General features: G+C 42.5%; 1 protein-coding gene across 3 annotated transcripts in view; it reads left to right on the forward strand.

The window, feature by feature from the left end:
• ECRG4 (ECRG4 augurin precursor) overlaps positions 1-24535 on the forward strand; it is a 40369-nt gene extending 15834 nt beyond the window's left edge. The window contains exons 1-5 of one of the 3 annotated variants that reach the window (XM_090021151.1): positions 15662-15788; positions 15918-16036; positions 19058-19105; positions 22236-22393; positions 24142-24535. In XM_090021151.1, the coding sequence (XP_089877277.1) occupies positions 15670-15788; positions 15918-16036; positions 19058-19105; positions 22236-22393; positions 24142-24303 (606 nt within the window). In that variant the 5' untranslated portion in view covers positions 15662-15669 and the 3' untranslated portion in view covers positions 24304-24535. Of the gene's footprint in view, positions 1-15661; positions 15793-15917; positions 16037-19057; positions 19106-22235; positions 22394-24141 lie in introns of those variants that run through there. The other 2 variants (XM_090021166.1, XM_090021156.1) reach the window with 2 other exon arrangements.
• Positions 24536-26477: the final 1942 nt, after the last annotated feature.

A 26477-nucleotide genomic window follows, 5' to 3' on the forward strand; every position in this document is an offset into this window, starting at 1 on the left:
TTTTTGAATTGTGGAGCCCAAAACTGGACACAGTACTCCAGCTGTGGCCTCACCAAGGCCAAGTACAAGGAGAGAATGATTTCCCAGGATTTGCTTGAGAAGCATCTATGGATGCAAGTCAGCATTTTGGTCGCTTTAGTAGCCGCAGCATCGCACTGAAAGCTCATGTTCATCTTGTGGTCAATGATGACCCCAGAATATTAATATTAATGACCCCAAGAGTATCTTGCAGGCTTTCCAAATAGTATAAAATTAGGAGATTGCAAAGTAGTTTTTTTTAGGAATAAATAGGATTCCACTCTGCTACTCTAATATTATTATTGACATCCTTTTGTCTGCAAGAGATATTGCAGCCTACAACATCGATTGTTTGCAGCATCTCATGTGACTGAATAGTCCAATTCGAGATTTGCATGATCTGTGGCACCACGTGTCGTGGTTGGGTAGTTCGAGAGCTACTTGCTCCCTATGAATTTGTTTCTCTTCAAGCTATTGGAGCCAATTCTTGTCATGGACTTTAATGCCCTGGTGGAAACTATGACACCACTTGTTTCAATCACTTGCCAAGGTTTTGTATTGGCCAGGATCAATTCCAAATGTCTTCATATCTTGCTTACATATGTCTTTGTAGCAAAGCTTAGGGCATCCTGTTGTTCTTGTTCCCTCAGATAGTTGCCTGGATAGCATGTCCTTGGGTATCCATCCATTTTCCAAGCTACTTAGATGACCTAGCCAGCACAGTCAACTCTGTCTGAGTAGGGCCGTCACACTTGGTAAAGCTGCCCTCTGAAGAATGTCTGAGTTGGTAACTTTATCTTGCCATTTGATGTTGAGTATATGGTGTAAACAGCGCAGGTGGAAGCTGTTTTAACCTTTTCTCTTGATGTGCATAAATTGTCCATGTTTCCCCACCATACATGAGAGTGCTGAGTACATTAGCATTTTGGTCTTGATGGTAAGCTTTGAGTTGTTCCATGTTCTTTTAGTCTGCTGAAAGTGGTGGCAACCTTTCCGACGCAAACATTAACTTCTTCATCCACTGAGAGGTTGGTGGTCACTGTAGAGCCTAGGTAGCTGAACTTTTGGACCACTTCTAGCTGGTTCTCATTAAGGGTGATTGATAGATCTTGTGGAACTCCCTGTCCCAGTACAACTGTTTTGTTTATGCTGATAGTGAGAGGAAATATCTGACATGCACTTGAAAGGTGATCCATGAGTAGTCCTCTTGAAGTAGGTCTTCGTCGTGAGCTGTAAGGGCAGCATCATCAGTGAATAGAAGCTCGCTGATAAGCACCTTGCTAACTTTAGTCTTTGCCTTGAGTCATGACAGATTGAAGAGTTTCATATCTAATCTTGTGTGAAGGTACACTCTACCTTCTATATCATTAAATGTGCAGTTCAGGAGAAGAAGATTTCAAAGAACATAGTGGCAAGAACAGATCCTTGCTTCACTCTGCTTTTCAGCTAGAAGCTGCCTGAAGTGGACCCATCAAACTGAACAGTTGCTTTCATGTTGTGGAAGAAACATATAAGATTTAACAGGATTGGTGGGTATCCTATCTTTTCTAGGACTGTGACTAGGCCTGCTCTGCTGAGGGTGTCAGATGCTTTGGTTAGAGACATGAAGGCGGTGGATTGTACAATGGTTTGTTTTGCTCTCTGCATTTTTCTTGAAGTTGACATTAATATTAATTAATAATTAAGTATATGCAAAAATGCTTGCAAGACTGGACCTAAATTATAAAGAAAGGCAAAAAATTCTTCCACCACACCTCTGTACTCTGCAGCCATACAGCCATAGGTGATGCGTAGGAGGGTAGTTGCCCCCTGAGATTGGCATCTGCAGGCATTCACCACTTGCCACCCCCTCCCCTCGCCTCTGACGTTGCTGCGGCTGCCTGCAGGGAGTCTCCGCTCAGCCCACCCTTGCCACTGTGTCATCATGGCTGCCTGCGGGAGGTCCTCACTTGCTGCCCCCATGCCCCCACCACCAACACCGCCGCCACCACCTGCGGGTGGTCCCTGTGCCCCCCAGCCTCAAGAGGCATGAGTCGTTCATGCATACAGCATTGCACTATGAGGTTAATAAACTTGCTTTTTGAATTCACTGGCATCTAATCATAGCCTGGTGCAGTGGGATTTCACGCTGGAAGATTAAAGATGTCATGATCTCTTACCTAGCAGCAGTAGGGGAAAACTAGAAAAAGGACATTCTTCTGAAAACAAGATATAGTAAGAATTAGAAACACAGTCTAACATGAAAGCAAGACAACCACAGAGGTCTTCACAGAGAGAACGAGGCAGGAAGGTGATGAAAAGAGAATAGGTATGAAACAGAACAAATAAACATGACAACAAAATTAAATGAAGTACAAAGCAAGATGGGATAAAAAGAAAGACAAGTAGCATATTTATACCATGATAATCTCAGCATCTTTGTCAGGACTGCTGGCCCTGACTATAATTATTATTAACTTTCCATTATAAGTCAGGACCTATCTAATTTGGGGCTGCTGCCTCCCAATTTTGGGGTGGCTGCTTCCCAATTTCATGCTCCTGGCACGGCGTTGGGCACCATTTTTTCAAGGGATCAGGCCTAGGGAAGCCTTTAACCAGGTCCTAGCCTGCTTGCTACCATGGCAATTACTGCCTTCCCCAGGCTTGATCAGGGGATTATCACGTTAGCAAGTAGTCTAGGATCCGGTTAATGGCTTTCCCGGGCTTGATTCCCTAATCAAGCCCAGGGAAGCCATTAATTGCCACTGTATTATTAAGCAGCCTAAGCACCTTATCAATCTGAAAAATTGAAATATCCTATTAAAATAAGTCAATGGACACCATGAATTAAGTAATACCAACTATATATACTTTATTAAAAAAATACCATCTAAGCACCTCATCTAACTCTAAAGTGAAATATTTTATGAAAATAAAGCTGTGCTGTGCACTGTATGAATTATAACTTATACTAATTATATAGACTTTATTAAAGGACATTATAAAAAGGAATTTACAGAAACTGAATGCTAACCTTAAAGTGGGCAATTCAGGCTACGTATTAACTGCAAGCATGATGCAACCAGCCACAGTGGCTGGAGACATTCTCTGACTCTGTAGGGTGAGTACCTGTCCATACACAGAGACACACACCATCTATCAGTTTCTTGGAAATGGTGCCTGGTTTTGTCAGGGCATGAAGAAGTGGAAATAGGTCACAGACAGAGTCCCAGAACACAGGCATCTGGCACTCTTTGGCTAAGTTCACATGGGCAGTACATTCATTGTCATGCAGTTTACCCCATCCCAAGATTGCTTTCAGTAGTTGAGAGTCACATTCAGCAGACACACCTAGTTGGAGTCCAAAATGTGAATAGCACTAAGGAAGGAGGCAGCTGGCTGTCTGAACTGTGGTGGCAGTGATGGGTAGTTCCTGTAGCAATGGTTCAGCTTTGCAGCTATTGTCTGGAAGAGCTCCCTTCTATGCTAGTTTTCACAAGGGCAGCTTGACTTGTGATGCCCTGTGTTCAACCCAACTTATTAAGTCCATCACCTTGTTGTATGCATGCACAACCTGCTGGCCTTCAAATCAGGTCAGGAGCTCCATGAACCAGGTGGCAGTGTCAGCCACAAACATCACTTGACCTTGCATGTTGCCTCACCCTAGATCATGAAGCTTGAGCAGGCACTGTATGCTGCGTGTTTTCCAGCTCCTCACTCATGAACTGCCACTAGTGCTGCATATGCTTGCCATGGTAACAGATTGCATTGAACCAGGAATTACACTGTGTGATCCTAGGCTCCGGTGGCAGCGGCACAGTGGCATACAAGCCCCACTTTGACTGGCGACGGACTCCCTGTACCAGACCTTATGACCTGGATAGTGCTTAAAGGTTTTTCTTGAAGGAAGACACCAGGCTATCCATCTTGGGGAACTGTGCATACCAGAATGTGCATACTGAAGGTGACATGAACGGCACTGGACAGCATTCCTCGGAGAACATCAGAGAAAGCCTTGCACATGTACATGGTGTTGTCAGACAGGAATGCTGAGATCTTGTAAAAGTCTACACCATAGCTGACAACTACCTGCATGATGGCTTGGGATCCAGTGAAAAAACAGACCAAGGTGAGATGGACCAGCTAAGTTTGAAACACAGGCAGTTTCCAGTCGGTTAACTCCCCAGTATGAATAAAATGTGCAGTGTGTAGGTGCCCTGGGGGTTGGTGTCTCCATCAGTCACAATGGAAAAGGAATGATACTCTGCCAAGGCAGCAGTTGTAGACTCTACATGTGAAGCAATCTCTGCAGGGAGATAGTCCTGACAATGCTTGCTGGCACACAGAAAACTGCCAGCATTAAGCACATGTAGTTTCAGGTAGCCCCTTAACTTGGGGTGATCAAGTTTGTACAGTGAGATGTTGGTTGCCACGAAAACCTCCATGAGGAAAAATGCTACCTCTTGCCTTGCCAGGATGCTCTCTGTGGTCCATTTAAACAGGAAGAACACAGGAGCCTGCCTGCAGGTGCTTTAAAAGACAGCATCGAAACTCTCCTGGTTTCCCAGGTTGGGCCTTGACTGGCTCCTGGACTAAGCCTATGTCAGGGGCTCATCCTCCGATTCACTCCTGCTCCATCCCTCTTCCTCCCTTCCCTTCACCCCCTGCCCTGGGCCCCCATGCTCCAGGATGCCAGGGCTTCCCACTGTTTTCTGTTTGCAGCCATCTTTTCCCCCTCGCTCACTGACCATCTTCCCACTGTGAAAATATACTCAATTTGCCTAAAGCCTTTGCTAAAGCTTCAGAGGCAGCAGAGAGTTGATAAACCTTTGCAGATAAAATCTATTTGGAGTTGCTACACACAGAACATGTTCCAGCGTGGGACTGAGGAGGATTTTCCCTGCAATTGCAGGGATCGGGGTACTGGAACCAGGAGAAAAGGACTAAGCCTAAATCCCACTGGGATCCACAAACTAGTTGTCCCCCCACTTAGCATGTATGCAGGCTTGTCTTCCTTCTTGTATGAGGTTCCTGGGAAGGAGGAGGCTAGTGGGGCTGAAAGGGAAACTAGGAGTTGCAGTAGGACAGACTAAGATTTTGAAGCAGAGGGATGAATATCTAGGAGAGAGCCTGGGACTAGTAAGGACAGAGGATGTGAGCATAGGAGTGACTGAAGACCAGGATAGAAGGAGCCAAATCTGATGTAGAGATGGAAAGCAGAAATTGGACAAGGGGAATGGGAGTTGGGGGTGGGGAAGGATTGTGAGTGAGCAGGGCTAGGACAGGGAAAGTGTCGGGAAGACAAGACTGCTTAGGCAAGGATGTTGGATGTGAAGCCTGAGGAGTGAAGGCTTGAACTGTCTAGGTGAGAAGAATGTGGATCATGGTTAGAGACAGCAGTCTTGTGGGGGAAAAATAGTATAAGATCATTTAATTAAAGTTTATATCAAACTGCATATGATATTCACAGCAATGTCAAATTAAGACAACACAGACAACCTTGGCTCTAGCATTTATTAACGATTTACTGCTTGACTTTGCAAACTTAATAATTTTCTTTTAATATAGTGTTTTGTGTATATAATAGATGCAAGGGATGGGAAGGACACAGGAATTCCAAAAAGCAAGGAAAGGAGAATTTAAAAAATGCTGTGAAACAGCATGAAAGAGACAGTAATGATAACTCTCATTCTACAGCGAAAAGACAGAATCTATTGCTACATTCTTCCTTCTACTTTCCTGCTAAATCTGCTATATTTCATCTAGGTTTACATTTGATGCAGTGGAAGTGGAGGAGGAACTATTAGAGGCTGAATTTATTTGTATCCCACCCGTAGTGTACACTCTAATGAAAAGAAGCATTTGGAGCAAGATAACAGTACTGAACTGACATGATTGTCACTGTACCTATTCTGATAGCAAGAAATTTCCTTTCATAGACGGTTTAGGGCACTACCATGAGTTAATAAAACAAGAACAGGTGAATAAATAGAAGAATAAACACTGTTTCATGTCTGGCAAGCTCAGGGAAGAGAAATTATAAAAATGAGCAGCAGTCGTAAGGCACAGAAAACCTCTAAACACTGTTATCAGTAGGATAATGGCTTAGAAAATTTACAGTTCAGTACTGACTAATGAATATAGAGGGTAGCATTTGGAACAGTAGATGAAATACTGTTGTCCCTGTCAGTCAGGAATTGAACTGTGGATTGAAGGCAACTAATATCATAGTCAAAGATTAGAGATAGGACTGAGATGTGTAATTTGCATGTAGATACGAACCTTTCCCAAATTTGAGGTGTTTGAATTTGGGTTTGGTCCCATCTCTATTAGTAAAACTCTGTAGCAACAGAGGCAAATGGAATAAAAGTCAAGATGTTTTGAAAATAACTGACCGACGACTTAAGTGTTCTTGCTTCTTTTTGGAGGAAAAACATGGCTCCTGCAGCTTTCTTGGAACTAACTGTAAACAGAAAGCAATTTGGAATGCTAACTGCATGTACTCTAGGACAAGCTAGTCAGGCAATATGGTTGTGATATTATATTTAAAAAAACACATTATTAACAGAAAACAATGTTGCCTTGGCACTGGGAGCATTGTGCTTTGCTGCCAAGTTCCTGATCGAATGAGGTCATTAAATCTCCATGGTGCCTTTCTGCAAAAGAAATTCTGTTCCTTATAATTTTGGCCAAATTCCAACGTGTCTAGTAAACTGTCATGCTGCCAAATTTCATTATTTTTTTTCTTAAGCAATATTTGGTGTTTTTTATGGTAGAGACCTGTACTTATCCCAAAATCCCTGCTTTCATAAAAAAAATGAAGTCCCTCACTGTCATGGTTCAGGATAAAATTTTAAAATCATGAATCTTAAAGGCACCAAAAAGGAAATAAAATACCACATTTGTTATTTTTATAGTTTTTATGCCAATATTATGACTTTACACGTCTGACTCATGATTTTTGAATGCTTAGAGTTTCAGCATTGAAATTATATCTTCTATCTTAATGAATATAATATATATTAGTTTCTGTTTAACAGCTGTTGTACTCTACCCTGAAGGTAGATGCCTTTCTTTCCATTCCATTTCTTTTCACAGTATTTCTTATTTCACATTTCTTTATACTTTTGTGCATTGGACCAGGAGCCAGATTTTTTCAAGATATTTAGGCACTCGAAGGTGAAGTGCCTAGACAGAGAAACACCTACATATGTTTAAATATCTGGTCCTAATCTCTTTGTCTTTTAATGATTTAATCCAATTTACCTAAACAGCCCTTAAATAGTAGTTATTTTGTATAGTGGGTGGAATGTTTCATGGATGGCTATAATGTATTTTACAGTCCAGTGGGATTAAAATAACTGCAATAAATGTATACTCAAGGTGTTATGCAGCTCAAATAGCATTGCCCCTTTGAGTCAAGCAGGTATAGAGTACACGGGGATTTGCAAATCTCTTTCTATTAGGATTAGACATTGATGATACAAATCAGAATATTCTTTGGTATAAGGTACAAAGAGCCATAACAAAAAATAGTTTCCTTGACCTGAAATACTCCAGTGTGTATTTCCACCAAGCTTAGTGCCCAAGAAGTTCTGTGTCTGTTTCTTCTCAAGGTCATACTCAGAATTCTGCTATCTTTCCTTACCTTTTCACCTGTAATATGCAAGCATCATAACCAATATACTATCCCCTATGGTTGCAATCAGGGAAATGCCCCAGTCCAGTTCTGATCTGCCCTGTACCTTGCCAGTCCTTTCATTATTTGTACTTGTCCCTGCCAGTTTAAGGGTATATCTATTTGGCACAGGGATGATAAGCAGGGCTCATGAATCTGTGTAGAGTGCTGCACCCACGTGCCTATACTGCTTCCAATACTTGAGCTAGGTGGTCCAGAGCTAAATTCAATATTGGCACAGTACTGCATGATGCCAAGAAAACATACCCTAAGAAGTTTCATTGTTCCTTTAATTGTGTCTGCCAAAGTGCTTGGCACACCAACTGATTTTTACTGGGCGTGTAACTGTCTTTGTTTCAAGAACTTGCTAAGTTCAGTAATTCACTTCTTCCAACATGACAGCAGTTTAGCATTACTATTCTTTTAAGAGCAATACTATCTTTTAGGACATAATATTAGTGACAACAGGCATTAACAAACTATTAACTAAACCTAAATGGGAAAATGTTTTTCTCTCATTTTAGCAATTCATTCTCCCCTCACCTGCCATCCACCTTTTTTGAAAGGGGAAAACTTGCTTGTAACTTATAAGAAACCTGACTTCTTACTTTCCATCTTAGCAGTAAATATAGCACAAATTGCCATATTACTTTATGTAGACATGAAGTTACTGCCATGATATCTGACTTTGTTGACACTATAAAGTTTGGCTGGTGCGTTGGCTAAGAGTGCGAAAAAAAATCATATCCAGTTTAGCCAATATGTTTAGCCTAGTAGAGGTGCTAAGGATTTTGCATTTTGAAAGAACTCAGCAGGTGCATTTTTCCCCTTTTAAAACACAGAAGACAAGGAAGGGAGGAAAAGGTGGTGGGGATGGCTGCTGCTCCCATCCACCTAAATATGCTGACAGATAAATGTTTTCATTGGCCTCCCTCATGGGGAGGTGGCATAGTGCCCACTTTCCCCTCCACTACAGAAGAGATGTAGACAAATTGGAGAGAGTCAGGCAGAGGGCAAGGAAAATGGTTAGGGGGCTGGGTTTATTTATTCTGGAGAAGACTGAGAGGGGATTTAATAGCAGCCTTCAACTACCTGAAGGCAGGTTACAAAAAGGACAGAGCAAAACTGTTCTTGTGGTGGCAGATGACAGAACAAGGAACAATGGTCTCAAGTTGCAGCCAGGCAAGTTTAAGTTACATATTAGGAAGAATTTTCTCACTAGGAGGGTAGTAAAACACAGGAACAAGTTACTTAGAGAGGTGGTAGAAGCACCATCCTTGGAGGTTTTCAAAACCTGGGTAGACAAAGCTTTGGCTGGGATGATCTAGTTGGGGAAGGTCCTGTTTTGAGCAGGGGGTTGGACTGATGACCTCCTGAGGTCCCTTCCAACCCTAATTTTCTAAAATTCTATGTATGCTGGCAGAAAAACTTCAGCTACCAGCAGATGATACATCTCCAAGAAGAGGGCTCTGCTGGCATGACCAGGGCTGCAAAGGCACTGCAGTGTAAACAAGCCCTAAAATGCAATCCAAGGTGTCTTTCCCAAAGCAGAAAACACATTACCTGTCAGTGGAAGAAACAAAAATCCCGAGAAACCTCAGTGTCAAGGTAGCATACCCAGTGCCTCCTTTCGAATACAGTGAATTCTAGGAAAGAGAAATCGGAGGCATAGCCCTGGAATAGGTCAGTAAACAGCGATATTTAAAATCATGCAGTATTCTAAAATTACTTTTTGCTGTAACTTTAGGGTGACAATAAGCTCATTCCTTAAAAGAGCCTGGAGTGGAAAGTCAAGGGTAAAAGATTAGTATGAGAAAGGCATGGGTCATCTCCTTTCACAATCATTTTTGAAAGGGAACAGTTTAATGTTTTCAATGACTTCTTTAGCTTATTCTGAAAACTTCTGTCCCCTCACTGGCAAACTATTGTACCTAGTTTAACCTTGAGCATTAGAGCCTACTGTCAATCATTTTTCCCATCTGCAGAGCAACGATTTTCCATTATAACCTTGAATTTGTGTCAATATATTCTATGAATTAAACAAGACAGCATTTTATCCAGGCAGCTTGTTGGACCTTGGCAATATATTTAATACTCAGGTAAGCCTGAGTATTCCCCTGGCCTTGCAGGAAAATATGACACAGATATACCAAATACCACACTCTGTAGAGACCAACTCATCTGCAAGACTGGTTTACAAATTGTTTTACTACTGCTGAGTTCTGGCCTGACTTCCCATTAAGAATATAACAATGGACAGTTAATGTTTTTAAGTTACTTCCCTCATTACATCATCTGAAATTTCATGTGTTTTATGTATCTACCTATGTATTTGCTATACTAAACTGTACCAATTTTAAGTTGTGTTGATTTCTCTGTTTTTCATGATTTCAAACTTAGGTCCAATAAAGGACTTGGATGCCTACAAGTTAGTCACTGCATCATCTAGCTTTTAGGTGCCTGGCTCAGATGTAGGATTCAGAAATCTGTGTTATGTGTAAGGTAAAAGTTAAGTGCATGAGACTGGAGGTCCAAAAACCCTATGATCTAAGTGGGGAGCAATCTAGAGTTAACCAGTAGGAAATACTGAGGATGGGGTACAGCTTTTGGGCATGTACCTTTTGCCTAAGTTACGTGCTGTTGTTCACTTGGGCTCCACAGCTTGAAGAGTCCTTTTCTGAGGATAGATGCCTACATCTGTCCTGTGAAAGAACACAGCAGGTGCAGTGAGGAGGAAGAGGTACAGCTAATGCCACCTTCCCCAGATAATAGGGTAATGGTTAAAACACTTTCAGAGGAAGTGGAAGATCTGATTTCAGTTTTCTCTTCTGTCTAATGTCAATTATTTTTTCCACCTGCAGAGTAATGATTTTCAATGATAACCTTGAACCTGAGTCAATACATTCTATGAGTTAAACCCACAACTTCAACTATCTCACTACCAAGGCAGTTGTGCATGTGGGAGTTGAGGAAGAAGGTGACTGTCCACTGCTCCTCTTGAAACTGCCACTGGCCACTGTCTAGGGCAAGCATATAAAACTGATCAAAGAGAAGAAATGCAAGAATGAGTGTGACTCAGTGGCCTACTGATTAAGGTACTCACCTGGGGCTCTGTCTCAGATATGGATCCATATTCTAAGGCCAAATTCTGTATTTCACATTAACCAGTCATTGAATTAAATATGTAAATACATGCCACATGTGTATGGCAGGAGGCATGATTGTGAGATCATACATTAGATCCCATCATACCTTACTGCTGGTGCAGGGGGTTCCTAGGATCATGATCCCAGGCTTCCCCTGTGCTTGCAAGTGGCAAGACTCCCCTCAACTGCTAGGACTCCCAGTCACTGGAGTACATGATGACTCCACAAGCGGAAGCCCCATCAGCTGATCTGGGCTTCCAGCCACAGGGGTGCACCTGGCCACATATTCAATTAATGGTGTCATAGGAACCAGCCACAAAGTTATTCCACATTTTTTGTGGAAAAACTTTGTGGTTTATGCCTTGTTTTATGACACCATTAATTGCTTTAATATTACAACTTAAGATGTTAACCGGTTAATCACGCCTTAAGTGTAAAGTGTGGCAGGGACCTTTGTCTGCTTCTCAATGAGCCTTATATTCTGTACCACAGTTTTCAATAGAAGAGATGCCCTCCACCCGAGGACATTCTCTAGGGGTGATTGGTAAGAAAAGTGGATTTGACTCCACTCAGTCTAAGGAAGGCATAGAACCTAGGCCTTAAATGGTCTGCAAACGCTCTGCTCATGTGACTATTATATACTGAGGTACTAGTATGGCAATAAAAGAAAATAGCCACAACTGCATTTCTGAGAAGCCCTGTCCTGTGGGTGCATCTTAAGCATTCCATACCAAATCAGGCCCGTCAAAGGATGTAGGCAGTGGACTTTCTAGTTCCTGACTCGTGGCTGGGTTTAAATGTGATATAGAAGCTAATCTGCTTAGACTTAGTTACATGTGGACATGCACCAAAGCAGAACTCCAAGTACCTGGGGTACTGTAGAGTTAAAAGCTTAATGAAGTTAAGTACCTCCAGAGTTAGGCTGCATCTCAGTGGGAGTTTTTCAAATCACAATTTTGAACTTAGACCATCTAGAACACAGTGTAGACAAATGTGCATTTGTAGTTACTTCAAAGGGGGAGCTGGAGCTGCTGCTCAGAAGTGCACAGCAGCTTTATGATCTGTTATGTCTGTCTGATCCTGCAGTGATATGAATGAACTAAATCCCCCTGATTTTGACCTTTGATGAAGCAGGGGTAAAGTTGGAATGGTTTGGGTGCACTCATATTACTACAGAATCACGCAGATGTAATACGTGCATGGAAACAGCTTGGATTGGTATCCTTTGGTAGCAATCCAATTGTTATGTCTGTCTGTACCTTCAGTTATTCTGCATCTATACACTTAATTCGATCTACCCTCAAGGACCAGATCTCAGTTGCTGTAAACCAGCTTAGATTTTTTTCTACACTGGGACTCTTCAGAGAATTTATCTGAAGTAACATTTAAAGCATATTAATTAAACTGCATTAAATCTGTATGTGGACACTATAACTCCTGTTAAAATAATGGCACAATTGGGATCTGATCCTACAAAAATTATGCATCCTGCCATGCTGGACATGCATGGCAAGACAAACAATATTTGGGATGGGGCATAAAATTGCTCAGATCCCAACTGCACTGCTACAGGGCTGCCCAACAATCCTGTGATTCAGAAAAGAGACAGCTCTGTCATGCACCTTATGATTGCCCCATGCCCAATCCAGAAGACTCAGGTTTGGGACCTGCAGCTGCCCTCAGCCTTATCCCTGGGGATTGGGCTGGGGGTATCCCTGGGATCTGGGACAGTCTGGGGCTGATGATGACAATGAGCTGATTGTCGGCACTGGTGAGGCAGCCCAGACCTGGAAAATAACTCATATCACATCTTCAATTGAAGGTGCCATACAAGTAAACTGCAAAGATGTTCTACATTACATCTTTGTGCCTGGTTTGCCATTTTATGGTACCATAAATTGGCTGAACATGAGCCATGTTATAATTTATGGCATGATTAACACTTTAATCATGCCATAAATATAACATCTGCCAAGGGCTCATATTATATCAACCACTTTAAATACATCTTTTGCTAATTCAAATTAACTTGTCTGAGTATCTGCATGTAGACAAGGCCTTAATTCCACTGTATTTACAATGGCTCAGGACCTGCCTTAACCTGTAGAATAATGTAAAAAAAAAAATATCAGGGCCTTTTAAAATATATATTTCATAGAATAATGTTTCTAACTTTGTATGAGCCATCTAAATACATTTATGAGTTTGCCTGGCCTATTTATGAAGGGAAAAAATTATTAGACAAAATCCAGAATGTATGAAATACTGATGGCAAAACTGTAAACCCAGTGCTAGGAAACTATATTTAAATGTATGTGCAAATGGAAAAGTTGATACAAAAATCACAAAGGACCAAAATCATACATAACAGCTGTTGAGCAAAGTGCAGTAGACAGGCCACTGCATACTGAAATAATTCCCTTACTGGATAATTAGATGGAGTTTGATTGGAACTGTGAAACGAAACTTGGCAAGGCAATACATTTTAAAATGGTTTACATTCAGAGTAACTCTGATTGAGCTCACTTTTTTAAAAAAGTGATCCTCAGCATACTGATGAACCCAAAATTTGTTTAGAGAGCAAGCTAAATTCAGTTTTATTTTAAAAGTGATCTTTATATCATTACAGTGCATTTGTTATATGTTTTCTGGAAATGATATTGCATCTCCTCATTTCAGATTCTGGAGGTGGCTACTGTGTTATCTCCTGTCCTTTATTTCCCAGATTTCAGAATTTTTATCCAGACATCTTCATCTAGTCAATTGTAGCAATTGTAGCATTATTTGCCAGAGTGACATGTCTGGTTTAGATATAATAAGATCAAGGAAATATCTGTGGTGGAAATTTGGATCTGCATACTTTGAATTGCTTTTATCCCACTACTGTTGGAGCTGATTTGCCTTGGAATATGTTCTATAGTGCTTATGATGTGTGGATTGGAAAAAATCACCACCTCCCTATTTGTAACTGAAGAAAATAGCCTTTAGTGGGCCTCCTGACTGAGTGACTTCACTCAGGGAGTAACTCTATTGAAAGATCCAGTCTAATAGCTTTTTTCCTGTTTTTTTTTCTTTTGAAAGCCTTCCATAAAATTAAAGTGCGGAACTAAATTTAAGTGTGTAATTAAAATGTGGACCTCATTGCCACCAGATGTGGTGGAAGCTCACAGTTAACCAAATTCAAAAAGGGGTTGGAGAATTTCTTAGAGGAGAGGGGCATCAGTAGTTATGGTGCATAGGAGTTAGGGGCACAGCTTCTGAATTAGAAATTCCTACACCTTAAATGCTGGAATTGTGGAAGTTATAGAGAAGTAGGGCTGGAAGGGACCTGCAGAGGTCTAGTCCGGTGGTTCTCAACCTTTTTTGTACCAGGTCTCACCTTTAAACATTGATGGCCAGTCTTGACAGAGTGACCCTCACTCCTGACCTGCTGCCCCCTGTGCCCAGGCCCCAGCCCCTCAGTGTGTGGAGCAGGGGATGGGTGTGTGGGGCAGTCTGTGTGTGGGTGGGGGGGTGCATGGGGCCCCAAGCAGCCCCCTGCAGGCTGGAGCTCTGCCAGCCTGCAAGGGAAAAGCCACAGTTTCCCACAGTCTTCTCCTTTAAAAGAGAATCCATTTTTAAAGTCTGTTCACGACTCTTTCATATATTCTTGCAACCCGCTTTTGGGTCACAACCCACAGACTGAGAAACACTGATCTAGTCCAACCCCCTGCTTGAGGCATGATTAGCCCTATCCAAACCATAACAAACAAACCATCATTTAAACTCTACATAAGATGACTGTCAACCCTGAAACAAGACAGAGTATTTATATGGACACACACACACACACACGCATATATATATATATATACACACATAACACATACACTATAGATACATATGTATACACATGCACACACTATACGCACATATAGTCTACATATACACACACTCCACAGATGCATACATTGTGTACACATACATGCACACTATATATACATATATTGGGTGTGCTTTTCTGGGCATTATACTAATGTGTCACTGTCCATACGTGCGCAGCAATTACTGCGCATTAGATTAACTTAAAGCATCACTTGTTAGTACCAACAGATACAGGTACTAAAAAATAGCACTTTAATGCACCTAAATGCATATGTAGATGCTGACCAGGGAGCAAATTGCTTCCAGTCAGCCCAGGAAACAGTGGGACAACTGCTGCTTGACTTAGTCCTGAGCGCTGGGGAGCAAGAGGGAGCTGTCCCTGGCTCTGGCTGTCCCGAGCTAACCCCGAGCTCCAGTTTGGCTGTCTCCAGGCTAACACTGGCTCCAAGCTCTGGCTGTTCCCGGGGCTAATCCCGAACCCTGAACTCCGTGCAGGTGGGAGCTGCCCCTGGCACTGGGGACAGCTTCCCTCCTGCCCCCTGGCTCCAAAGCCTGACCCCCTGCACCTCTTGCCAGCCCAGGGCTGCCCCCAGAGCCCCCTGACACCTGGGAGCTGGCACCTGGGGCTGCTGCAGGGGGGCAGAGCAAGGCAGGAGTAGCCCAGCACTAGGTTCCTAACTGGTGTGTACGTGTAGACATGTGCCAGGGAGCAGTTTAATGCACCTTAAGTCACCGTGCAGTACATTCAGGTGCATTACTTGTATGTGTAGATGTGCGCGCATGCACACACACACTATATCACTACACACATTGTGTGTATAAACACACCACACACACTGTGTACATACACCCACACACCAGAGGTACACACAGTGTGGGTAAATACACACACACAACTTGCTTGGCTCACAGGAGGAGCTTGGATGGAAGTGGGGTGGGGGGGCGGTTACTGCCTTTACACACGCATGGAGTATCTCTCTATATATGCAATGTAGCTATCTAGAAATACATATTTTTGCAAAAGAAAAACCCAAACCAAATCTCTCGCGGCTGTGGCGGGGGAGGGCGGTGGGCTGCGCTGTTTCAGGCGGACCCTGCCTGAGGCAGGTGATGCAGCGGGCTCCAGCCCCGCGTCTCGGCGGCCGGGCCGGGCCGGGCCGGGCCGGGCCGGGCGGGGGGAGGGGAGGGGGGCCGAGGAGCCCCGCTGAGCCGCCCGCGCTGTCTCTCGCCAGGTGCCGGAGCCGCGCCCGGCCCGTCGCGATGTCGCCGCCGCCGCCCGGCCGGGGGGCGCTGCCGCTGGCCGCCCCGCTGCTGCTGCTGCTGCTGCTGCTGCTCGTGTGCCCGGGGCCCGGTGAGTGCGGGGCGCGGCGGGCGCCGGGGCGGGGGCGCGCAGGGCCCCGGGCTGCCCCCCTCCTCTGGCCTGCAGGAGGTCGCTTCGCCCCGACCAGCGCGGCCGCGGGAAGCACAAGAGAAACACGCGCACACGCGGTAGATGCACACACGAGAGATGCGGACACACACACACGACAGATGCACACGCACACACGAGAGACACACAAACTAGATAGATGCACATGGACACACACACTAGATAGATGTGGGTGTGCACACACTCACACACTAGATACACACAGTAGAGAGATGCATACACTAGGGAGATGCACACATGCACACACACACACACACACACTAGATACAGTAGAGATGCATACACCAGGGAGATGCACACAATAGATGCACACATACACACTAGATAGATGCACACATGCATTCTATATGGATGCATCCTTTTTATCTTTCTCTACAAATAATACGTGTGTATATATACAGGATGGATGCACACCCACACATTTATATATAGATATACACATTTTCTATGTAGAGAGATAAAATGGGTACATCTATAGATAGATGCACGCACACACACCCTATACATGTTTCTGTATCTCTGTGTCATAGAAACCTTGAGAAGTAGGGCTGGAAGGGTCATCTAGTCCCACCCCTGCCTGAGGCAGGATCAGCCCTAGCCCAGCCATCCTATACAAAGTGTCCATCATTTATTCTAAATTCTATAGAAGATGACAGTCAACTCTGATGCAACATACACCTAACCCCCTAACCTGCCACGGGTTCCATATATCTACACACATACACATACATCCACTATAGATACATATAGACATTGTGTGTGTGTGTGTATATATATATATCTATACAGTTCGACTGTATATGCCTATATCTACGCGTGTATACAGTGCATGTGTGTATACACACACACGCACTGTGTACACAGTGTAGATATAGGCATATACACTCAAACTATATAGATACACTGTATAGACACACGTGTACACACTATACAGATATGCACACATTGGGTGTGCCTAACTGCACTTTACTGTGCATTAGACATCTAATATGCAGTAAAGCTTCACTATCTGCATGTGCGCAGCAATTACTGTGCAGTAGATTAATTTAGAGGGCTGTTTGCTAGTACCAACAGATACAGGTACAGGCAACCCCCTGCTTAATGCTGTTTCACTTAGTGCTATTTCGCTATAACTCTCATTAAAAATTGATACCTGATTTCACCTAGTGCTCAGCGAGTTTTGTTACACTTGCAGGCACCATCTTGGGTCATTAAAAACAATTGCAGCCACCATTTTGGGTCATCAACTACTTTTGGTTTTGTTCAACGGTCGTTTTACTTAATGCTCATTTTTTCAGGAACCAATTAAGAGTGCTATAAGTGGGGGTTGCCTGTACTAGAAAACAGCACTTTAAACTAATGTGTCTAACTGCACATATAGACAGTGATGTCAGGATTCAATATAAACTCCAGTTTATATTGTGCCATAGTTTATTCAGTCACATTCATTGCATGTGTAGATGCACCCACTGTGTATATACATGCACGCTATTTAGATACGCAGACATTGTGTACACACATACTGTATAGACACATATATGTATGTACACACACTCACTCTAGATACATGCATACACACTCACTCATATATATGTGCACATACATATAAAGCAAGCAGTCGTGCAGCCTTTTGCTTTCCCTGTTAAACTTTAAAAAACCAGGATCAGGGCACGGGGAACCCACCACAGATTGTTTTTTCCTTTCACTTTTGAAAAGAACAAAATCTGGTTCCACACAGTTTCCATTGGCACCCACATTTGCTCCAAACCTGGCTCATTCTGTTATCACTCTCACTAGATGCCCTCATAAAGGTTACAGGACAAGCTCATTGTTACTTTGTGCAAAGTTGCAGCTTAACAGTGGTAATAGAAGGGCTCAAGGAGCAAGGCTAGCTCTGTTCCTTGAGATTCTGTCCTTAGTAAGTCCACGTTTGGGAACCACATGTCCCTGCCAGGGACCATCAGAAGGAGGTGGGTAAAAGGAAAGGTGTAAAATTCCCCAGAACCCCATTATATTCTCTTTGTACCACCACCTTATGTATAAGCAGTTCAAATGAGCTTGGCTGTGCTGAAGTGCAGCTGGATTACGGATAGCCTGTGTTGCATTTCAGTATCAGAACTGGAAGAATGACATAGAAGATCGAATTAATAGCTGCACTTTGAATTAATTATATGCTGCCCAGCCTCTTGGGGAAGTTAAAGGAGAGCTTATACTCTGTCATAACTTTTGTTACAATCAGTGGAAATTTGAACTAAGTGCAGGATCAAGCCCTTCTAGTATAAATGTGGCACAAAATGCTTGCTTAAAATGAGCCAACAATTGTGGTGGATTAGCATTTTCAATAGTAATAAAGAAATTGGCAAGAAATCAAGTGCTATGGTCCCCGTGAATTTCTTTTTCATTTCTTGCTCTTTTTAAACCAGGGAATATGGTTTCAGAACGATTCAAGCATTTCACACATGCCATGCAATGGGCACCTAATATTCAATTCCTACCAGGAAATTACTTTAGCAAAATGACAGTTTTGACAAATTTAAGGCTTGAGAGAGCAGGTCTATTTGCTAATATGCTTTTTTAGTCAGCGAAAGTCTCTGAGGATTTTCACACCAATCTGGACATTACATCACAGCACTTTCACCAGCAGAAGTCTTGAACTGCTGACAAATATAACAATTGCAGTAGGTTAACAAGGACAGTATCACGTTTCTGTGCCAAGCAGCCTGCTGAAAGAAAGCATGTTAAAAGAAAAAAGCTTTTTGATAGTATACATTGAACTTGAGTGTCAGAACTGGAAGGATGACAGATACTAATGAGCATTGCTTCAGTGCTATCCTAATATTCAGGTGTCATTTCTGTTTTTTTCTTTTCATGTGCTTTTCATATTTTTTCTTCCTGCTGTAAAAAGTACATAGATAAAGAGTGTCTTTATTTTTATTCATCTAGATGGCTCAAGCGGAAATAAGCTTAAGCTGATGCTTCAAAAACGAGAAGGTAAAAAATAGCTCTCATAGTGATAAGCAAATATAAATACAATTGCCAGATGCCAAAACTCTAATGTGAGTATTTTTATTAGAAATAGTTTTTAAATGTCTTTCCAATGAAAAGGTAAGGTAGTTTCAGGAGTACGGGAAGAAATACTTACCAGAGGCAACTGGGTACAGCCACTACTAAATATATAGCATGCCAAAAATACCACTAACTTGGGGGTTGGCAACCTCCAGCACATGTGCCAGAGCATGGCATGTGAGGCTATTTTGCTTGGAACACCACAGCCAGCCTGGGTTTTAGGCAGCTGCCACCAGCCATGGGGCCTGGGTTGCTCATGACACGTCGCAAAGAGACTGCAAACCCTGCTGGGAGTATCCTGGGCTCTGTAGCATGCAGCTGGGAGGCTGCAAATGGTGCATCCAGTGCACCACAGAGCCAGCAGAGCCCTGGCCCTGTGGCTGCACATGTGCCTCGGGATGTGTTTGTAGCCACCACTGCAGTGGAGCTGGGTTGGGGCTTCAGACCCTGGTGCAGCTGTTTGCAGCCTGCCCACTGCTTGCTGCAAGTAGCCCAGGCTCTGTGGCAGTGAAGGCTTCACACATGCCTGGCGATGCACAGCAGGCAAGGGGCTGGGAGCAGCGCAGCCCCAGACCCTTCTCTGCAGTGCTCCCTGAGGCTCGTGTGCAGCTGCTCTTGTCAACAAGTTGGGCTGCGGCTTCAGACCCCGGTGCAACCGCTTGCAGGCTTGCAGCTGCCTACTGCAAGCAGCCCCGGCTCTGTGGAAGGCAGAAAGGCTAGGGGCAGAAGTTACACATAAACTGGTTTAAGTGATCAGAAGTTGGTTTAAATCTGTAACAGTACAGAAGTTCAGTGCACATAAACTTATTTTAAACCAGTTTCAGCTATTTTGAAACCAACCTAGCTGAATGTAGCATCAGACTTAGCTGATTTAGGTCAAACTGGTTTATGAAACTTCTGTCCTAGGCCCCTTCCTGGTTCAGGTTAAATCAGAATCCCCCCAGCATGCTTTGCAGCCTTGGGCTATCCTGTGCTGGCTGCTCCAGAGAGCAGGGCTGGCCCACTGGGCCCCTCAGGCAAACCCCGGCTGGGGTCTGGGGCCAGGGAGGGGAGTTAAGCTCCCCTTCCCCTGAGTACCAAGCTGCCTGCCCTGGCTGTGACTGTGTGTGTGCTGGCTGTGACCATGGACTACAGGTCCCAGAGGAACCTGGAAGCAGGGAGCAACTCTGCGGAGTTCTGCTGTTATGATTGTGGACTGCAAATCCGAGAGTCCTTGGCGACAGCAGGAAGAGGAAGGGAACACACAACCGAGTTGTGTTTAATGCTGACTTCAGAGAAAGGACTATTCTTGTTCAAGCTTTTATGAATTCAATGCCACTACCTTTTCCCCACCCAACCCCTCCTCAGCCTGGCAGCACTCCACCCCCCCCCGCCCCAGCAGAGCAGGGGCTGGCACCTGGCTATGCCCCCCTCCACTCCAGCAGGGAGTGGGGGGAAGCCTTGGAGGGCTTCTCTTTTCCTTTCCCTTTGGCAGCATCTGGCAGGCATGCTGTAGCACCCCCCAGCTCCTGGCTTGAGCCACTGCATGCATGTGGCTGCATTTACTGAATCGGAAGCGAATGTCTGTGCATTTGCTTATCAGTTCAATATATGCAGCTTAGACTAACCTGCAAAGACTGAATCAATTCAGCCGTGGGCTTTTTGACTATCTGTACTTAGCCCCGGGGGTCTGCTCAGAGCCTGGGCTGCATGCAGGTGGCCACAAGGCTGCCAGTGACTACACTGGGGTCCTGAGCCCTGACAGGGAAGGGGCCAGGGCTGCGCTGCCACAACAAGGATCTGGTCCCTTGTGGCTCCCCCACCATTCATCCCTGGCATACCAACATCTTCTAGGTCCTGGTTGTTGGTTTTTTTGGCAAAAACATTGCCGACCTCTGCACTGACACATACATTAGCAATTATAGAGGCTTATTACGCATGTTCTTGGAAATACTGTGCATGTGTTACAGCTGATGCAGAAAACAGCAACAGAAATGACTGGGGATAACCTATGTGACAGACAAATAACCAACCTGAAAGCAAATGATCCTACATACTACTGAGCCTCAGGTAGCAAATATAGTAATGCTCACAGGTTCCAGTATATGCATACATTGTCCAAAGGCACCCAGATAAAATCAGCGCAGGGGGAATGGAGAGACCAAAGATTATATGGACTGAAAAGAGGGGGAGTGCTGACAATAGTTCGTCTGCATCTGCTGTAACAATTTCAACCTGTCCATTCTACCCCATGGTAAGTAGAAGTTAAATTGCCCATTGTTTCATTTAAGGGGTGTATCACTGTACTTTGACTTTGCTTACTGTGGAGTAGGAGCAAACCCATGAAACAGTTACAAGCTGATCCAATGTGAGTGATAACCTCTTTACATTGATATCATTATTCTTCTGTCTGTATCCTCCAATGGTACAGGGGTATAGGTTGTAGCCATGTTGGTCTAAGGATACAGGCAGACAAGGTTCTTTGGGTGAAATGCACAATACCATCTTCATTATTTGTCCTTCCTCCTTTCCCAGTATGTAGTCAGACGTAACAATTTAAAAGTTTCCAACGTTGGCTCAATCAGCAAAAAGAACTTAATATGTAAAATTTAACATGTAAAATATGTAAAAATTATTTCCACATGACCTCAGAACTGATTTAAGGTCAATTTATGTGCATTTTCTCAGAATCCTTAGTTGTTAATATTTGTCATAGCTTCTGTAGGCTTGTTTCCAGAGTAACTCTTAGTTTGTATCCGTTTTCTTTTCCTATCCTCCTCTTAGCAACATAGAGATGGGATATTAACATCGCTCACGAAAGCACGCAATTCACAATATAGAGGCCTTTTCACTCCTTTCTTACAGTATCTCTTTTAGACAAGTACAGCCAGAGCAAAAAATTAACACAATGAAGTAAATCAATGGGCTGTGAATTTTATCATAGTGATTTATGTTACTTTTTATTACTCTTATTATTCCCGCAAGTATAGAACAACAAAACATGAAGATCTCATTACAGTAGATTTTGGGCTGATCCAAAATTTACTGGCCTGTCTTTTGGGGAACTAAATTTCAGCTCCTGCTCCAGCTAAAACAGAGGTGTCAGTAAAAGAAAACAAGGCCAAGGAGTTTTTAAGCAGTTTGAAACGCCAGAAGCGCCAGCTGTGGGACAGGACTCAACCAGATGTGCAGCAATGGTACCAACAATTCCTCTACCTGGGATTTGATGAAGCAGTGAGTACCAGTGTTTCAAGCAACAAAGTGCAAAACATGCTTTAGTTCTTTTTTCCACAAGGTGACATTGTTATAGCTTGAGTAATAAATGTTACGTGCAACTGCAGAGCCCATGTTTGTTAGAGAATTTTATTTACCAGTAGGAATTCTCTACCATTCAGTTTATAAGAAGGTTATAAAAAACGGCTATTTCTACAAAGATATCTTTTACATTTTTCACATGACATGCGAGTCTGGTAGTGTCAGCCTAGTCCTTTTGTGTGTTTCTCCACGCCACAAATTCACTCAGTTTGGCATGTTTGGCATTTTTCTAGCCATGCCCACAATTGACAATTGTGAGAGATGTTTTCACTTCATGTAACCCACATATTTGGAACATGTCCTGTTCTCAGCTTCTCACTCTCATGAGTGATAGAAGTTTTAAGTCAACACAAACATGTAGAAAACATGGCAACTAGTTGAAGGTATTTGGCAAGACTTCTTATAAATGATACTTCCTGGAAAAATAGTGAATATGTTGAAAAGTTGGGTAAACCAAAGTACTGGTTCATACGCATATTGCACAAAGCCATCTCTCATAGAACACTAACACTGGGGAAAGTGCATGTTTTAGTTGCATCTTCCAGTTTTGGTACAGTTTATACAAAAAGGAGAATTTAAATTAGTAATAGATACTCAATTTTTGGCTTCTATTAACTGCATGAATACTTTTGATGAGATCAAACTGGTACCAGCAGTGGGATAATGGAGAATAAAATTCTTAATGGTTTTATATGTCCTGTAAATAAAAACTATTAAATTATTTTGTGTGGAGACATGCACTTAATCAGAATATAAAAGGAATAAGTCAAGTCATTCAGTGCCTCAGAGATTCAAGACTATAGGCATATACTAAAGAGGTAACAAAAGATTGAGCATCCTCCCCATAATGTTAAGTGTTCCTTTTGGAATTGCATATGCATATTTAAAAAAAAAACTGCTTGAAATCAAGCATGTGGTTGGATTATAATAAATCAGGATTTTAGGATTTCTTGGTTAACAAATACTAGGACATACATTTCAAAAGTTTTAAAGCTCTTAATCTGTATAATAAAAACAGTTTTAGCAATTAAGTAGTTTAGCAATGCTTTAAAAAGAATATTCAGAAATAAATTCACAAAAAAACTTTTTTCAAACTGCGGTTAAAATCTCCAATTTAATCCTTATTTCAGAGGTGAGAATTTGGTCTGGGAGATGCTTGATATTCTTGCACATAATACCATCCCTCTAACTTGCATGTGTTTTCTTTCTGAATAGGAAACAGTCCTGCTCAGTATATTTTTGCAGAACATGAGCTTTTCTTCTTTGACACATTGTAACCACACACACACACATATGTGAATGAAAAATATGTCACACTAACTCAAACTTTATATTCCAGAGTGCATGCGTCTACACATGGTGCAAGGCAAGGGAAAACCAGACCTACTGTTTACTAATTTAAAATCATCCAAGTGTTTCTGATCATCAGCACTATGCTAAAAATTAGCTTCTCCAAAGTACTTTTTTATATTTTTGGTGTAATATTCTCTTTATTTGATGAGTGGTTAATAGTGTGTATAACATATCTGTAAATCCAAAAATATTTAAAAAATGTGCATTTTCCAAATCAGAGACTCCCAAAACCAACACCACTGTTCCTTTCTCCTTTGTATATAAAGGCTGGAAAGTCTAGAATACAAGCAGATAAATTCCTTTTTGGTTTGCAGAAATTTGAAGATGATGTCTCCTACTGGACAAGCCTGGGACGGGGTGGCAATGAATACTATGGTGGACATTACCAGCACCATTATGATGAAGATGCACCTATTGGTCCACGAAATCCACATACCTTCAGGCATGGAGCAAGTGTTAATTATGATGACTATTAACCTCATTTATTCTACTATAACTAATCATTCTAAGGGGGTATTGGATTGAGATAAGTTCCCTCACTCACATTCCCTCTCCTTTTTTTTTTTCTCTAGTCATTTATATGAACAAAGAGAAGAACTGTCATGCACAGGAAAAAGTAATTTAGCATTTTTTTTTTTTACAGTTAGTAATACATTATGTAGTCATGTTAGAATTAAAACCTTTTATTAAAATAAGCATTTTTCCCATTTCTTTGGTAAAATGTGTTTGTAATAATAGCCTTCATTTCAAAGCACTATGTTAGACATGATATTTTACAAGGTTTTTTCTCATTTACATTCCTAAAATAAATTTCCCAGTCATAAAATTATACAAAAGTAGGGCTGGACGTGATCTCTGATGGTCATCTAGTTCAACCCCCTGCCTGTGACAGGATTATTTCTATCCAAACCATACCCTGCAAATCCTTGTCTTACTAATTAGTAAAACTACACAGTCAACCCTGACACAAACAACACCCTACATCCCATAGGTAAAGCAGGAGGACAGCCCTCTAGCTCGAGACTTCTGGGTTTTAGTCCCAGCAGGAGCACTGGCACACTCCAGTTGAAATTCCTAGCCTAGGCTGCAATACCACTGAGGAAGATGGGGAAAAAAAAATAGAAAAACTTGATATGGAGAAGGGGAAAATAATTCCTTCCCATCCCCATGTGACAATCAGCAAAGCCCAGAAGCATGGAAAATGCATAGTATAGGTATAGCTATTCCTGGATCATCCCTGAGCAATGCTTGTCCAACTTCTTAATGACCTCCAGTGATGGAGAGTCCCTAGGCAGTGAATTGCCTGCCTCACAGTGAGGAATTTTTTCTGGATATCCAACTAGAACCTACTTTGCTGCAACTTCAGTCCTCCTCTCCGCAGCAAGAGGGAAAAGGTCCTTTCCTTCTTTGTGCCAGCCTTTAAGATATTTGAAGACTGCTATCATATTCCATATTAGGTGCCTTTTCTGCAAACTGAACATGGGCTTTTTCCTTCAGTCTCTCCTCACTTGGCTTTCCTCCCAAACTTTTATCATTTTTGTTGCCCACTTCTGGACAATATCTAACTTCTCCATTTCTTTTTTAAACTGTGGAAAGCAAAACTGCACACAGTCCTGTAGATGAGGCATAACTGCTGCCAAAAGGCAAGAGGCACTATTACCTCCTATGTCTTGTATATAATGCTTCTATTGATACAGCCCAAAACTGCTTTCATCTTTTGTGCAGCTTTGTCACATTGCAGACTCATATTGTGTCTAAGATTCCCAGATCCTTCTCTGTAGTGCTGCCACCTAACTAAGCATCTCCCATTTTTGAATACTTTTCCTGAAGTGTAGCACCTTGCATTTGTCTGTACTGAACTTCATTCTGTTAGCTCCAGGCCAGCTTTCCAGTCTAAAGATCCTTCTGAATTGTGCTCCTGCCGTACGGTGTGTTCACAACCTTTTCTAGTTCTATATCTTATATGCATTTTCTCAAGGAGCTTTCTGTTCAAGCATCCAGATCATTAATAAACATGTTGAACAGCTGGACAGATCCTGGGTCCTCCATTCAAATCCTCCTGCCATTCCAGCATGGAGCCTATAACCCCTTGCTTGCAGCTATTGAGCCAGTTTGTCCACTTTACAGTAGTTTGGTCTAGCCTACACTTCTGCAGTTTGTTTCAGAAGGTCATGTGAAAGTTTGTCAGAAGTCTTGCTGAAGTCCAGATGCACAATATCCACTGCATTGCTTTCATCCACCCAGCTAATTGTCTTGTTTCTAAAGACATCAAGTTTATCTAACATGCTTTATTGATAGTAAATCCATGCTGGCTGCTTGCAACTAGACTTCTTTAGACTATGCTTCAGTAACCTTCCAGGTATCAAGGTGAGGTTATCTGGTTCCTTGGGTCCTCCTTTTTGTCTTTTTTAAAGAGGGACACTATATATTGTCCCTTTTCCCAGTCCTTTGGTACCTCATCTTCCTCTTACAAATTTGTAAACGTTGTCAAGCACTCTGAGATTTCTTCTGCCAGTTTCTTCGCAGAAGTTCACTGGGCCCTGTTGACTTGAATTCATTTAGATCCATCAAAAGCTCTCTGATTGTTTCTTTTATTTTCTCATCCCTCATCTTGTTCCTTTCCTTATCCAAATAATCTTCATTAGCTGCC

The sequence above is a fragment of the Crocodylus siamensis genome, chromosome 1 (genome assembly GCF_052110815.1).
Source record: "Crocodylus siamensis isolate JL-2025a chromosome 1, ASM5211081v1, whole genome shotgun sequence".
Classification (NCBI taxonomy): Eukaryota; Metazoa; Chordata; order Crocodylia; family Crocodylidae; genus Crocodylus; species Crocodylus siamensis.